A 15547-nucleotide genomic window follows, 5' to 3' on the forward strand; every position below is an offset into this window, starting at 1 on the left:
TCATTCATTCAGTTTTTCTAGTAGTCTCAATTATTTATTGCTTAAAATGGTGCATATACATACAGAATTACATTTCAATTAACAATAACAAGACAGACATGTGTGTTTTTTTTTAATACTTTCCCAGTTGTCAAACGATTAAAACATTAACATCTTTTTGACATGTAATGCATCTGACACATGTGAGCAGACAGCACGTGCTCCTCACAAGCACACATACACTCTCACACACAAACTCATATAGGCATATGCATATAGACATTGACACATTTTTTTCTCCTCGCTCAGAGAAGAGGTGGCCGGGAAGACGAGAAAGAGGAAGCTGAGGTTCTCAAGTGTGTTTGGGTGTCTGTATGTGCAAAAGCACGTGTGGAAGTTCATTAATCGGAGGTTTTTGCATGTATGTGTGAGTGGCTGTGCATGTACTGGCATCTGTGGTTTCTTCTTTAAAACAGGCGCTTCTCATAACTGAAAAATCAAAAGGAGATGAGAAGAAAAACAATTAATATGAAGCTTTATATTTGAATGCATTTAAATGGAAATGTACATAGTCTTGACACTATACAGTTGTATGTGTGAACGTGTTTATTCACCTGTGCAAGCTGTGAACTCCTCCCTCCATTTGAGCGGACATGGTTCTCTTTTCAAACCGAAGTTCACCGGAATACATCATTGCCCTAAGATGAAGAAAACAAGAAATTACAACTTTTCTGTTATCTCAAATGTGAGTATATTTGGAGTTAGGGTCTATTTTAGTAATGCATTATGGGGTTAAAGGGACACTCTGCTTTTTTTGAAAATATGCTCATTTTCCAGCTCCCCCAGAGTCAAACACCCGATTCCTACCGTTTCGGAATCCATCCAGCCGATCTCCGGGTCCGGCGCCACCCCCTTCCAGCACAGCTCAGCACAATCCACTGAATCTGACTAGACCATTAGCATCGCGCCAAAAAACAACCAAAGAGTTTCGACATTTTTCCGATTTAAAACTTGACTCTTCTGTAGTTATATCGTGTACCAAGACCGACAAAAAAGTAAAAGCTGCAAATCTCTAGGCAGACATGGCTAGGAACTATACTCTCATTCCGACATAATAATCAAGGACTTTGCTGCCGTAACATGGCTGCAGGAGGCACAATGATTAATACACAGCACCTGAAAATAACATTGAAAGTAAGGGGACTATTTTCGGGCAGTGAGTAATATCACTACGCCTGCTGCAGCCATGTTTTGAATGCAAAGTCCTTGATTATTACGCCAGAATAAGAGTATAGTTCCTAGCCATATCTGCCTGGAAAGTCGCAACTTTGAATTTTCCGTCGGTCTTGGTGCACGATGTAACTACAGAAGAGTCAAGTTTTAAATAGGAAAAATATCGAAACTCTTTGGTTATTTTTTAGCGCGATGCTAATGGTCTAATCAGTTTCAATGGATTATGCTAAGCTATGCTAAACGTGTTAGCGCCAGACCTGGAGTTCAGCTGAATGGATTCCAAAATGGTAAAAATCACATGCTTAACTCTAGGGGAGCTGAAAAATGAGCATATTTTCAAAAATGTGAAATGTCCCTTTAAAGGTAAAGTATATAATGTCATTGCTACTAGCTGCATCATATGAAACTGCAAAAACGTGGGACATAAATGAGACAATTCTTCCTTAAACATGTTTGCAAGTAATTTGCACATTGACATACCTCAACTGTGTGAGGCTTTTAGCACCGATGTCTTGGCAGGAATGCTGTATTCCAGCAAGGAGATATGGGACAAACTTATGGATAGAGCCTTTATCCTGAACAGCCCCTGAAACTCCTTGAGCTACTTTAATCTTATCACTCTCACTGAAAGAGGAAAGAGAGAGGGAGGGAGATGAGTTAACAGCTTTAGTCATTAAAACAGCACTTGGACTATATATGAAAGAGTGTATTTAAAAATCCCGAAATAATACATTTTTATTTAACCACAGCTTTTACAAATGTTTTATATTATCAGTGAACTACTTCATCAATTCACAATTTATAGTCCAATTATTATATACAGTTTTAAAACTGCTTTGTTAGTTTGTAGTCAAGCAGTTAAAGAGGGAAGTGGAATCTGTAATAATTCAAGTAAACAGCAACAGAAACTAAAAGCAATTTATCATGCAAGTGTTGCATGCAAGACAGAATGCATTTGTGTTTAACACCTGAAGTATCTGGTCTGTGAGCCAAGGTTTTTGTCCATGGCATCCAGCGAGCCCATCCCTCTGTACTTTTTCAGACGGATGCCATCCGAGAAGAAATATTCACCTGGAGCTTCAGATGTGGCAGCTAGCAACGATCCCATCATTACTGTAGATGCACAAAGAGAAATCAAAAGACCATTAAGGGAAATTAATATTTTGAGAAATGTAATACAAAATATAAATAATTTAAGTTTCTGCTGTTACTAGGTCACTTAAAGGTGCAGTGTGTAAATTTTAGTGGCATCTAGTGGTAAGGTTGCGAATTGCAGCCAATGGCTCATTCCACTGCTCACCCCTCAGTTTTTAAACGCATAGAGAAAATATGGTAGCTACCACCGGACAAACATGTCATCTTCTGAGACAACTTAGTAAAAAAAGTATGTCCGTTAAGGGCTTCTGTAGAAACATGGTGGCATAAAATGGCGAATTCCATGTAATGGACCCTCAGAGTATGTAGATAAAAAAAGTCTCATTCTAAAGTAATAAAAACATAATTTATTATGAAAGGTCTTCATACACCTCTGATAATATAGTTTTGTATATTATTTTGCATTCCTGTCAAGAGATCCTTCTAAAAATTACACACTGCACCTTTAAACAAACACAAGCAAATATGTAACATGGTCTATGTTGACTTAAAACATCACAAAACAAACAAAAGGTCAGATTTTCCTAGTTTACAAATCATCCTGTGATAACATGGATCATTAGGATTTGCACAAACTTGCTGGAGCTTATGCAACTTTAAATGCATGCAGTATTACCGTATTTTTCGGTCTACAAGCCACGTTTTTTCATAACTTTGCTGGTGCTGCGTCTTATAGTAAGGTGCGCCTTGTAAGTCAGCATGAATTAATTTTGACATTTATGAGGCAAAAGACAAAATTACTGTCTATAGCCGCGAGAGTCCGCCATATGCTGCTTCTGTATTTATGTAATTCAATGGATTCAGTAATGTGGAATGACGAGTATGCGAACTTCACGCTAGTTGGCTTGTTCGGTTAATTTAGCCTATTCAGCCTTCCAGGTATGTTTTGTATGCTATGGTTTATCGTTTAAATAACTGATAATATTACTTTTAACATACAGACATCTATTCAGCCTGTTGTTCTGTGTGTTATTGTTAAGTTGAATAACTCGCCTTTCCAGATTAAATGTCTGTTCTTCGGCTTGGATTTTGTGAAATAATTAATTTTTTTAATAAATTAATAAATGCGACGTATAGTCCACTGTGACTTATATATGTTATTTCGTCTTAATGACGCATTTTTGAATGATGCGGCTTATAGTCCAGAAAGTACGGTATAAAGAAAAAAGTGTTATCAAATTCTTTATTATATAAATATTAAAAATATACAACTATTGTAATTATATTACAAATGTAATTTGGAGTATTTTTAAATTAAAAAATGCATATGTGTATCACCTGTAGATGCACCCAGTGCAAGAGCTTTAGCAATGTGTCCAACGGTCTGAATTCCCCCATCAGCAATCACAGGCACTCCAAACCGCCGGGCGTATTCTGACACCTTATACACAGCAGTAGCCTGTGGTCTTCCACACGCCAACACTGTGAGGAAAGAGAAATAGAGATTTCATTACAAATTACTTTTAAAATACGATTAGGACAAACTTGGAATCTTGCTTATATACTCTTGCTTATTGTACAAAGAAACAAACAGTGTTCAATAAAAAAAACTCAAGTTACATCACACAAAGACATGTGCACACATCAATGTCATCTTCAATCATGCAGTCATGTGACCACAATCGGTGCCAATCAATGGATTACTGGATTAAGTTTGGGATAAACTGCAAGGACTGTGTCCAAAGCAAAGTGAAAATGTTCAAATCATACCAATTGTTTAAACTTCATAGAGTTCAAAGACAAATGGTTAAACTGAATGGTTAGAAGTATATAAAGAAAAGTGAAACGTTAAATGTGAAACATTCTTAATCGATGAGAGGAAACGGGGGAAAAGAAAACAAGTTTCATTAGCAAACCCTCTGCAAGTCTGTGACAATGAGAAAATGCAAGAGTTGAGATGGACAGGGCAAACCACAGAAAACTGAAATCTAAAAGCTGAAATCTTTCTTTAGTCTTGTCTGCAAGTTTGATCTTACATAAGCTTGGTTTCTAGAGCATCACAGAAAAACTGATAACCCACAGTGGTTACCATGTTATATGCACAGATGCCTGTCCTAACCAAAGCAGACATTACTTAGCAGTTATCGACGGTTTCAGCAGTAACAACATAAACAAGCGGCTGTCGTGGTCTGCATGTAACTTCGGTAAACTCCGCTAAGAATAAATAACAACTAAGTTCTTAAACGTAGTTTATTTATATATAACAAGCTAAAACACAACACATAGATTACCTAGGAAACCAAAACATTTGTTATTTTCGATGAGGCATTTGTTCAAGAGATCAGTTTAGCAACTAGTCAGACCATTAAAAAAACAAAACCGGAAGTAAAGTTGGGATCCAGACGTGTATCGCGTCAGCGCACGTGCGTCTGATGAAACCGTCTATAAGCAATCTAATCACATACAAACAAAGTCAAATATTCAAATTATCCGCAAACAAGAGTTGATATGGAATGAGGTCTTTTATTTTTCCCTATGCATTTTATTTTTAATATGCATTTGACCTATTTTCTCTCCCAACCATCATCATGTGTAGCCTACTGACCCCTCAGGTTTCTTATGAAACATACGCACGAAAGATCAGGAATAGACTTAATATTACTTTTACCCAATAATGTATTAGCACATAACACCTTTATTAAAACTAAAGTGTTACAATTCTGACTGAAACTCTCAACTGGTTGGTAGTTGTCAATGCAAAGAAACTATTTTATGTTTTATATACAAATCTTTTTATAAAAAATAAGTATTTAGTTTAGATTACAAAATAAAACCCTGGCTGTGAAAACCCTGTTGAAGTATTTTGTGATTTACTTACTTCTACATAAAGACATTTTTGTAAAAAAAAAAAATAACCTTGATATTTTTTATACTAGTAAGGTCATGTCAAAGAGTGAAATCAAACATTAATGCTCCTAATCTCAAAGTTCGACTTCAGACTGGATTTCAGAGACAGTGTCAAATATCTTGTCACTTGGCATGGCATTTTGTAATGTACAAGTGACCTAATACCAGGGGCGTAGCCAGTAATGGGCCAGGGCGGCACTGGCCCGCCCACTTAACTCCCTGGCCCGCCCAGGCAAGTTTCATCAAAATACACTTTTAGTTTATTTTTATTATTCAAATGTATTTAAGAAAATATATTAATATAAACCCGAGTTATCTTTGACTGGTGTGTGTTTAATTTGCTTTCTAAATAACATGGAATTGTTGAAGCAAGTTGTAGGAAGCCGCCGGAACGTAATTGGTTGCTTGGTTGCTAGGGGTTCTTCTGACAGGTAGACTCTGTGGGAAGCGGCGGGCTTAGGCAGCCAGCCAGCTAACTTTGCTAACTGCGTTTTTTAGCTAATATTATTAACATTGCCACAATAATGGCTAAAGTTTCTTTAATGTGTTATTTAAAAACGCAAGTGTTGAGGAAGAAGATACGCCACTGCCTCCATGATTGCCGAGTCCTACCAGCGCAGTTCTTCAGACTCATTAACCCACAAGAAGGCTAGTCAGGCGCTGGTGGTGCCGGTTGCCGCTTGCTCCCTGGCGGCAGCTCTCTCCCGGTCAGCCTGACACAGGTTTACCCGCCGATCTAACGGTAATTGATAAACCACCCTCACAACCCAATTTGAATCCATGACTCGATTACTCGCCTCAAAAACCTGTGCCTCTTTGGAATATAATGAGATCATTTCTGTTTTCAACATTAAACCCAAGCGCTTGCATCTTGTAGAATGAAAACAACAAAGGTAGGCCTGTTGTTTAACTCGTTTCCTTATTTTTGCTCCTGAAGTGATCTAATAATGTGTGTTGTGTATAGATGTACGCCTTATAGGTTAACTTACATTGTTTAATTTAAATGAGTTGCTATAAGTTTATTTATTTCAAACCGTGCTCTGCTGAGAGTTTTCATTTTTTCAATTTTCTGTTACGTTTAGCCTACTTTATTTCAGGTGAACTGTTTTTGCACTGCTGATTAGCCTGAATAAGACAGTTTATTGTCTATGCTGGCCTGGTTTGTCCAGTCTTTATTGAGCTCTGTGTTGGTTGAACATGTTTAGACAGTGTTTTATTATTTCCTTTGCCGAAAATTGCAAAATAAAGATGTCACTGCTTTGCAGTTTGTCTATTCTTTTTTTTCTACTCTAAGGTTTAATTATTATTCAAGTCATTTTATTCTAATATAAACTAAAGGCCCACTCACTTTTGCCCCGGCCCGCCCAAAATACAATTTCTGCCTACGCCCCTGCCTAATACTATTGCATAATCTAGTTCACATTACTGTTAGTAAGGAATTCCAGGTAACAGACTTGGATCAGAGGAAGTGCCAAACGCCAAGCCTCCAAAACCCCAAAACCAGCAACTACTTCTAATGATGCAGAGCTATTAACCAATCAATGCAGCAGGCTGTGGAAAGGGGCAGGCAGAGTGAGCAAGTGAGCCAATGGGATCTCTGTATGAGGATCGGGGGAGGGACTTACTGCAGTATCCCGTAACAGTAGTTGGGGTTTTGGGGCTGTGGAGCTTTAAACCAGGAGGGATACTGAGAGGCGCTAGAGAGAGGAAATTATAGGAAGAGAGATAAAGCTAAAGAGAAACTGAGAAAGGCAAGACAAAATAGCTCTGTACCAAAAACTTCCTTTAGTGCCTGAATTTTTTGTTTTAAACAGGCAACATCCTAACTGTCCTAAAACCGTAAGTGGACTGGCTTAGTATGCTGGACAGCAAAATTAGCAAGAGGTTCAAAGTGCAATTGATTTAAAGGCGTTTCACGTTAACATGACACTAATAGTGGCATATTGCAAGCATGCAAATGCATGGCATATACAAAGATTTGGTCAAATAATAAATTATTAATCACGCTGGACTATTTTTCAATCAGTAAATTGTTTTGTATTGAAATAAATATTACTTATAACCAGTGTTGGGGAAAGTTACTTTTAAAAGTAATGCATTACAATATTAAGTTACTCCCAAAAAAAGTAACTAATTGCGTTACTCAGTTACTTTTCATGCAAAGTAATGCTTGCGTTACTTTTGCGTTACTATTTCTTTGGCTGGGGCTTGATCTTTTTCAGGCCTTGCAGGTGTTTTTTATGACTGAAAAGTTCATCACAAAAATGTCGAGCTCTGGCTTGCAATCTCAGTTTCTGACTCAAACTGTTCGCACACAAGCATCTACGCATAGAGTGCATAATGTAACTACGTTTAGTTTAATTCAGTACATAATTTTTTTAATCGAAATAATTAAAACTAAAAAAGTAACTTGCATTACCTTTTTTTAAAGTAACTCAAATATTAATGTATACATTTAAAAAGTAATGCGTTACTTTACTCGTAACTTCGTATTATTACTTGTAATACGTTACCCCAACACTGCTTATAACTGACATTTCTCATCTTATCCCCCCACATTGTACATATTTTTACAATGCAAGGCATTATGGGATTGCCTTCTTAATGAAAGATATGATGCAATGTTACAAAATAACTAATTAAAGGATGCAACATCATTAAGACATTACTTTTTGAAGTGCCCTTCGGTTTAAGAGTGTTACTATAAGCACTCTTAATGCAAAGCATTATGGGACTGCCTTCATAATGAAAGATATGATACAATGTTGCCTTCAAATAACTAAAATAATGTTTTTAAAGGACACATCATCATTTAGACATTTACTTTTTTGACGTGGCCACTATAACCCCTATAAACTATAAATGTTACCTTTGCAGGTTTTAATACAGAGCCGATGAAAGAGGATGAAATGAAAAAGCCACACTTGTGCATACACAGCAAATGAAATAGATTTTCTCCACAGGTGCTAAACCCCATAAAAAAGTGAATAAGTGTGTGTTTGTGTGTGTGTGTGTGTGTGTGTGGGGGGGGGGGTGTATTATGTGCCAATCAATCTGCACAATAGTTTTACAGACCAGCAGAGATTCAACTGCAATGATATTTGGCAAATGACAGATTTTTTGCAGGGAAAAGGAAACCAAGGGCATGGACACTGGGGGCTTGCAACTGGATGTACTTGATATTAAAAGACAGCCTGTGATTGGCTGAGGGGCAGGCAGCCAAGTGTGGGACTGGTGGACTGACCTTCTTGCGTGATGCAGATGGAGCCGCTGCCCATTCCCACTCGGAGGGCGTCCGCTCCCGCATCGATTAGATTTTTCGCCTGAGCCGCAGTCACCACTGTGACAGAAAAATGACTGGGCGTTAACTGTATGTTTATAGTTGTAGGGGTTGTGAAAGTTTGTATGGATATTAAACTGACCGTTGCCGCCGATGACCTGTACACTGGGATATTTCTCCTTTATGTACTTAATCATATTAATCTGGTAGATGGAATTTCCTTGAGATGAGTCCTAAAGCGAGAAAAAAGAAGTAAGCATGAATCAAATGACCATTTACTTTTTCAATTTTATTGGAAAGAAACAATAATACACAATAAAAAAAAGTCATACCAGGACGACTACATCCACGCCAGCCTGCCCCAGCAGGTCGAGTCTGTATTTGTCGTCATTGTGTGTACCAATGGCTGCGCCGCATAGCAGCTGTTTACGCGAGTCTTTTGATGCCAGTGGGAAATCTCGGTTTTTCTTCAGATCTGTCCGAGCAATGATGGACACCAAACATCCCTCCTCGTTTACTATAGGGAGCTTACCTACAGACAGCAAACATTCGGTGTGAGGAGTAACCCCCACTATTCTTTCATCACCACTACACTTTTACAGTGTTTGCTAAGGTTAATATATTACAAGCTTTCTTGTGAATATTTTATTTTGTTTAATGATTTGTAAAAATCTTAGGGTGTGAAGAAAAGGGTTTCTCACGAAAGCTCCTTATCTAACACACACCTTTCTTGCTCCTCTGAAGGATTTCATTGGCCTCTTTTAATGTCACTCCTGCTGGAGCTACAACAAGATCCTCCCTCTTAGTCATCACCTGAAAGAGGGAGAATGTAAATTAAACTTGAAAATACTTTAGCCCCTCCTTCCATTACTAAGCCCCACCCACCTCACTGAGAGGTAGGTCATGCTCAGTCTCTTTCAGAAAGTCGATATCTCGTGACGAAATGATGCCGACCAGACGTCCTCCCATCTGACCGTTGTCCGTTACTGGAATACCACAAAAACCGTGTCGAGCTTTAGCCTGGAAGACGTCTCTAACTCGTTCGTTCGGACTCATCACCACTGGATCGGTAATGAAACCTTGTTCGTACCTCTACGTGGCCGATGTGAGAGGGTGGGAAGAAGCAGAAGGAGGGAACAATAAGGACAGTTCTATTAGGTTTCTACTGGGAGTCATTTTAGCATAACACAAAAAACATGGAGGAAGAAATGTGTAAGAAATGAGATGAGCAGGCAAGGATTTCTTATTGAGAGAGACATTACATTGCCATTATAGGATAGGAGAAAAAGGATAAAGAATAAGAATAAGTGAAGGAAACAGCAAAAAGTAAAAAACAGAGACTCACCTTGACCTTGCGGACTTCATTGGCCTGGAACTCTGGTGTGCAGTTATGATGAATAAAGCCAATACCACCCGTCAACTATAACACAACAACATTACATACACTTAATTTTCTTTTGGGATGTTATTATAAAGCCAAGAGCCTTTAGGTAATGTCACTGCCCTGCAAAACCACAATTTGGTACTTGTTTTTCTTATGCTGGGTACACACCAAAAGATTTCTTACATCTTACAAGATTTTCAAAATATGATAGACCACAAACATCAGGTTAAAAATCCTAGATTTAACCGTTTTGCACCTATAGTGTGTGGTGTGCCATGATGTGTCAAAGATAGCACACCACACACAAACAGATTTTTAACCAGTCTCTCAACTGTAAACAAGCAAGACTTCAAAATAACCATGGCGGATGATATGGAAGAATACATTTTATTTACTTACTATTTAAATTTTATTTACTAAAAATGTATACGTTGTGTAATGTATCCTATGAACAACAAGATAAAAGTGTCAATGTTTATTATATATATCAAAAAGACAACATTCAATTTTACATCTGTACATAAGAGGTCTTCACAGGTAAAAAAATGCCTGACCTGAAATGACCCAATTTACTTTTTACACAAACCCGACGTGCATAAACTTTTTTTTTAAAACCCGACTCGAGACAAACCCAAGAAAATTAGACCCAAGTCCGACCCAGTGGCAATGTTTTTGAACCCACCTGGACTCAAATGAAGTGGTGCATGACGATTAATCGCGATTAATCTATTTCAGAATAAAGCCCCTTTTTAAATCACGTGTGCGTGTGAACCGTGAATAATAATTACGTATATATAAATATACACACATGCTTGTTCAGTACAGGCCAAAAGTTTGGACACACTTGACTTAAATGTTAACTATGATTTTAAAAACCTTAAAGGGGACATTCCACAAGACGTTTTTAAGATATTAAATAAATCTTTGATGTCCCCAGAGTACATATGTGAAGTTTTAGCTCAAAATACCCTATAGGTAATGTATTATGGCATGTTAAAATAGGCACTTTATGGGGCTGAGCGAAAATGCACCGTTTTTGTGTGTATCCCTTAGTGATGCACCGATGTATCGGCCACCGATATTTATCGGCCACCGATATTTATCGGCCGATTTTTGATGAATTTGAAACCATCGGCATATCGGCAATAGCACGAGAAAGGCCGATACCGATTGTTTATTAATTAACTGCATAAAGAAATCCATTATATGTAAAAAATGAGTTGATGTGTTAATAAAATAAATGCTAAATAGCAAAAACCACCTTTGAAGGTTGTCATGCTGTCTTCTTATATTTGTTTTAGCTAAATTTGTGCCTCTCTTATTATGTTGGTCAGTTGAATGTTAATTAGATCCAATCCATGTTCAGTAAAAATAATTTGATGCAGAAATAAACTAGCTAATAGACCAACTGTATAGTATTGTATACAAGTGTATGTCTGTTTAAATCGGAATCGGCTCAAAAAAATCCTATTGGTGCATCCCTAGTATCCCTTTAAATCCAAATGAGCTGCTCAGGTGGGCGGAGTCTCAAGCACTCGCGCTGTAGACATGACAGAGCATCAGGGAGATTTTCTCACGAATGAACTTAGTGAGCGATATTAAGCATTATTTGAACAAGTTTAAAAAGTCAATCATCTGTTTTATGCATACTAAATACATGTTTATCAGCAGATGGGGAACATTGTGGAATACAAATAAAGACTTTTAGGTATCATGCTGCCAGTGTTTTAAACAGGCACAATGATTTTCAGCATGTTACCACAAACACTCATAAGTTTACTTTTTGACCAAACCACACGAGCACATTTAAATGATCTGTAATAAAACAACACGTTTAATGCTTAAACTTTAGAGAAACAGATCAAACTATATGTTTAAGTTTATTGTGTACACATAATACGTTCACGTTTCTGTCAGTCTCTCACTCTCTATCTTGTAACTCCTCGTATTCATTTGAAACTTCAGAGAAACATTAAACAACATATTTATGCTTATTGTGTATGATAGTGAATACGCGTTGTTCTCTTACTCTGTCTCGTGCAGTGCATTAATCCTCGTGTTCATTCATATAAACTTCAGAGAAACATATTAAACAACATACTTGAAAGCGAACCTTCGCGTTGCTCTCTCTCTCTCTCGTTCGTTCGCTCACTCGCTCTCTTTGTTGCACTAAGGTAAGGTTAATCCTTTAGAATGTTAATTCAATCTTTAGAAAGATTATTAAAACTACAAGTTATAAGATTGTAGGCTACTGTTTGTGTTTTACGGAATACAAACGCGTCATGCTGTCAGTCATACTTTCTCTCTGTCGCTCGCACTCGAGGCAGCGTCATGGTTGGATAGCGCAGTTGAAGGGGCGGTATCATTATAATAAGATCCCCTTAATACGTCATGGGGGGAGCGAAATCCGAATAACCTATATATTCACATGCTTGCAGAGAGAGCCTTACCAAAACAAAATTACAGGGTTGCTATTTTTCATGTTTTCTGGGTTGGTAGAAGCACTGGGGACCCGATTATAGCACTTAAACATGGAAAAAGTCTGATTTTCGTGGAATGTCCCCTTTAAATATATATTTTACATATCTTAAATATATACATGAATTTGTGTGTATTTATCTATACAAAGCCATTATACACAGTTCACATATATATATGACGTAAACAAAACTTTTATTCTGCAATAGATTAATCGTTTTGCAGCCCTACTCGATTTTAAATGGCACCAACGTGTGTGCAGTCTGCAGCCCCGCACCACCAGTCTGACAAAAAGAGCTTCGCATTTCACTTTGGCCCGCTGCTCCATTTATTTTCACTTGTTATCTGATGACGGCACCAAGGTAACCGCTACAATGTGCATTCAAAATTGATTGACAGGTCTAGCTTAACAAAAATGAACCTACGGCCATCCATACAATGTCGCAAGCACTCTTGGCAAACAGAGGAGGTGTGCACACTTGCTGCACACAAGCAAATCAGTTCAGGTCGTCTTGGGTCTGTTCAGCAAAATCACATTAATTTTAAATTACCAGAGACCCGATGCCACTAATATTATACCCGACCCCTGTCCGAGGCACACATGAAACGTTCAGCCCCGAACCCGCTTGGTTGGACCTCGGGTTTTTGGATCTAAGTGTGGACCCATGAAGACCTCTACTACACATCAGGCAAAACTTGACTTCGTTTTTCTTACGGCCATTGCAATAGCCATTCCCGACTCTGTGACTGTATCCATAGGTGATGAGACCAGCGGCGTTTTCATTGTGATTTGTTTTGTCAGGGCTGATGTCAGATCCTGTAGAGAGAGCCAATCAAATTCAGCCACAGCATCCTTTCATCAATCCATATCTGATTTGTCATTCATGATGTGCTAGCATCACTTTCTCTTAAAGACAGGACAAAGGTATTACTTACCACCTGGTCAGCAGTGAAATCAATGTACCCGGGCAGAATCAGGAAATCACTGGGGAAAATGTAAACAGTCAGTGAAACAAAAGTTGTGAACACTTTAGTATTGTTACATGTTTTTTTGAATGAAATAGAATACTGAATGAGAAAAATAGAGGCTTGTTGAACCCGAAGAACAATTGGAGGGAAGTGGTTAAAAGATGTTACACCCCAGTCGTCAAATTGATGTCATCAGATAAGGACCACCAATCCAGAGACAATTGTTCAGTTTTTGATTAAAAATGACCAGGACAAAATACTTTTTGTGAAGTAGAAGTAAATAGGGTTCAGTTTTGATTTTTATGTGGACTTTAAAAGTGCTGTAATTCACACATTAAATGCCCTTTTACCTAAAATACCTAACAAATGTAACATACCGTGTTTAGAGGAAACTAAAACAAGCCTCTTAAAAACATATCTGGTAGACGTCTGTCTTAGGTTTGGGGCGGAGTTACTCGTTTTATTGACCAAAAGCAAGCCGGGAAATGACTGGGACACCGATCTAAAATAGACACATTTTTATTCCAACCATTTCCATGTGGTGCCGCTAGTGAGCCAGAAATCGATTAACAGCAGCGTAGACTCCCGTTTTCACTCTTATCTCGTGCACACGGACACATACCCCTAAAATAGACCCCACACATTCCTCGTGGTTCTGTTAACTAATCCTCTTTATCTCTGCCGCGTAATGTCACTTATCTTGTTTACCACTGCCAAAGCAACGCCTTGTTTCTAATATGATGAATGTGAATAGCAACCTCATGACTAAAGTAAACAGTCCTTCGGTCCAACATACTCGGGTTAGGGGAAAACAGAAAGAGGTTTCTGGATCAAACTGGCCACTCTGTGAAACTTGCACCTGCCACATATTAGTTTTCACTCTGTAATGTTAGTACTTTACATGACACCGAAACACTAAACAAGGACACACACAACCCGTGGCATACAAAAAGCATTAACAAACTTCATCCTATTTATAGCACGTTTGGAAAGAGATTCGTTTAGGAAAAGCTACTAAGTGTGTCAGCGGCATAATAATAGACTGGACACATTGATGCAATATTTCTCCATTTGTCTGAACGTGTTATAACTGAAATAAAATAGATTTGGTGAGTATTGGACCATTCAGTTTATCCAGTCCAAAATGATTTTCCAATTTAGAATCTAACCTTCTTTGTTTACATTTCAAACTTAGCTCAGGATGCCACTAAATTAATTGACGTATGCAGTATAAATGAAGCCACGTGAAAGCGAATTGACGGATCACAGCGTGGTGTCATATACACAACCACAATAGATTAATTCTGGATACGAACCAACAACGACACCTACATGCCGTTCAATTAACGTGAGCTTGCATCCTATTATAAGGCTCTAACGCTTTTGTTTTTAGATGAAACTACATAAAGTGACAATGTGTGTGAGCAGATCTGAAACAATACAGATACGTTTAATACAGGGTGTACAAGGTGTTTTACAATGTAAAGTATTTACTTGTAGGTAAGGCCGTCTCCGCAGTTGAAGAGTTGCTGCCCTGTTAGACCATCGTCAGGTACATAGCAAGTCTCACCACTGATTAAATAGTCAGCCATGATCTGAAAAAAGTCCAATCTCCTACAGGAAGTGTTCAGTTTAAGACAGGGAGCCTGTGTTCACACAGTCCGTTAAGTTCTGTTCACCACCAGCTTGATCAATCCAACACAGTGTTGACGATTCTTTATGTCATCAAACACTGTCAGATGTTGATATTTCTATAAAAAAAATTCGCCGGTCTGATTGGCGGGGAAATCCCAGCCGAGCTCTTGTTTTCGGACAGAAACCACTCTGAGGTGCACACAAGCATCGCACGTGTATGACTGTAGGACGTCCTCGCCTTCCGCCGATATAAATAAGGTATCTTTGTACGTCACATCCGGGTGGCGCGTCTCTCTCACTGCGCAGAACCATCGGCGTATGTCATCAAAGATTCGCGAGATAACTTAAAAAGCGATACTTTGATGTCATACACCGATCTGTCTGCGTAGCACCGAATGAAGTCGAACACGTATTAATTGCACAGATCTGTCTGCATTTTATTACTAGGGCTGCCCAAGAATGAACTCTTGGTCTGAAGGTGAAGTAGGAGGGTGGGGTGCTTGTTTGTACCCGTTTTGGAGTGCGTTCTCTTATCTTGTGAGGACACATTTTGTGTACGAAGACAACTAGTAGATTTAGTTCTATCT

At 38.3% G+C, this 15547-nt stretch overlaps 1 protein-coding gene across 2 annotated transcripts; it reads right to left on the reverse strand.

Moving 5' to 3' along the window:
- Positions 1-7: 7 nt before the first annotated feature.
- impdh2 (IMP (inosine 5'-monophosphate) dehydrogenase 2) lies at positions 8-15198 on the reverse strand. 2 transcript variants are annotated; one of them, XM_055167798.2, is made up of 15 exons: positions 14820-15198; positions 13293-13341; positions 13072-13173; positions 9840-9914; positions 9380-9586; positions 9220-9307; positions 8827-9026; positions 8637-8727; positions 8459-8554; positions 6840-6911; positions 3646-3789; positions 2181-2325; positions 1693-1836; positions 594-677; positions 8-468 (listed from the first exon to the last, which is right to left on the reverse strand). In XM_055167798.2, exons 1-15 carry the CDS (start codon positions 14915-14917, stop codon positions 447-449), a joined length of 1617 nt encoding a protein of 538 aa, XP_055023773.1. In that variant the 5' UTR covers positions 14918-15198; the 3' UTR covers positions 8-446. The 2 variants fall into 2 exon arrangements, with proteins under 2 accessions (XP_055023773.1, XP_055023774.1); XM_055167799.2 differs by lacking the exon at positions 6840-6911 and having other exon boundaries at positions 14820-15195.
- Between the last annotated feature and the right edge of the window lie 349 nt (positions 15199-15547).

Source organism: Misgurnus anguillicaudatus, chromosome 5, assembly GCF_027580225.2.
Source record: "Misgurnus anguillicaudatus chromosome 5, ASM2758022v2, whole genome shotgun sequence".
In the NCBI taxonomy this organism is placed as follows: Eukaryota; Metazoa; Chordata; class Actinopteri; order Cypriniformes; family Cobitidae; genus Misgurnus; species Misgurnus anguillicaudatus.

Excerpts from the sequence above, each read along its gene's own strand:
- impdh2 (XM_055167798.2), bottom strand. The coding sequence starts at position 14,917 with ATGGCTGACTATTTAATCAGTGGTGAGACTTGCTATGTACCTGACGAT. Across the intron at positions 9,587-9,839 it reads ATGAAGTCCGCAAGGTCAAG|AGGTACGAACAAGGTTTCAT; the intron begins GTGAGTCTCTGT and ends TCGGCCACGTAG. Across the intron at positions 8,728-8,826 it reads GCGTGGATGTAGTCGTCCTG|GACTCATCTCAAGGAAATTC; the intron begins GTATGACTTTTT and ends TTCTCGCTTTAG.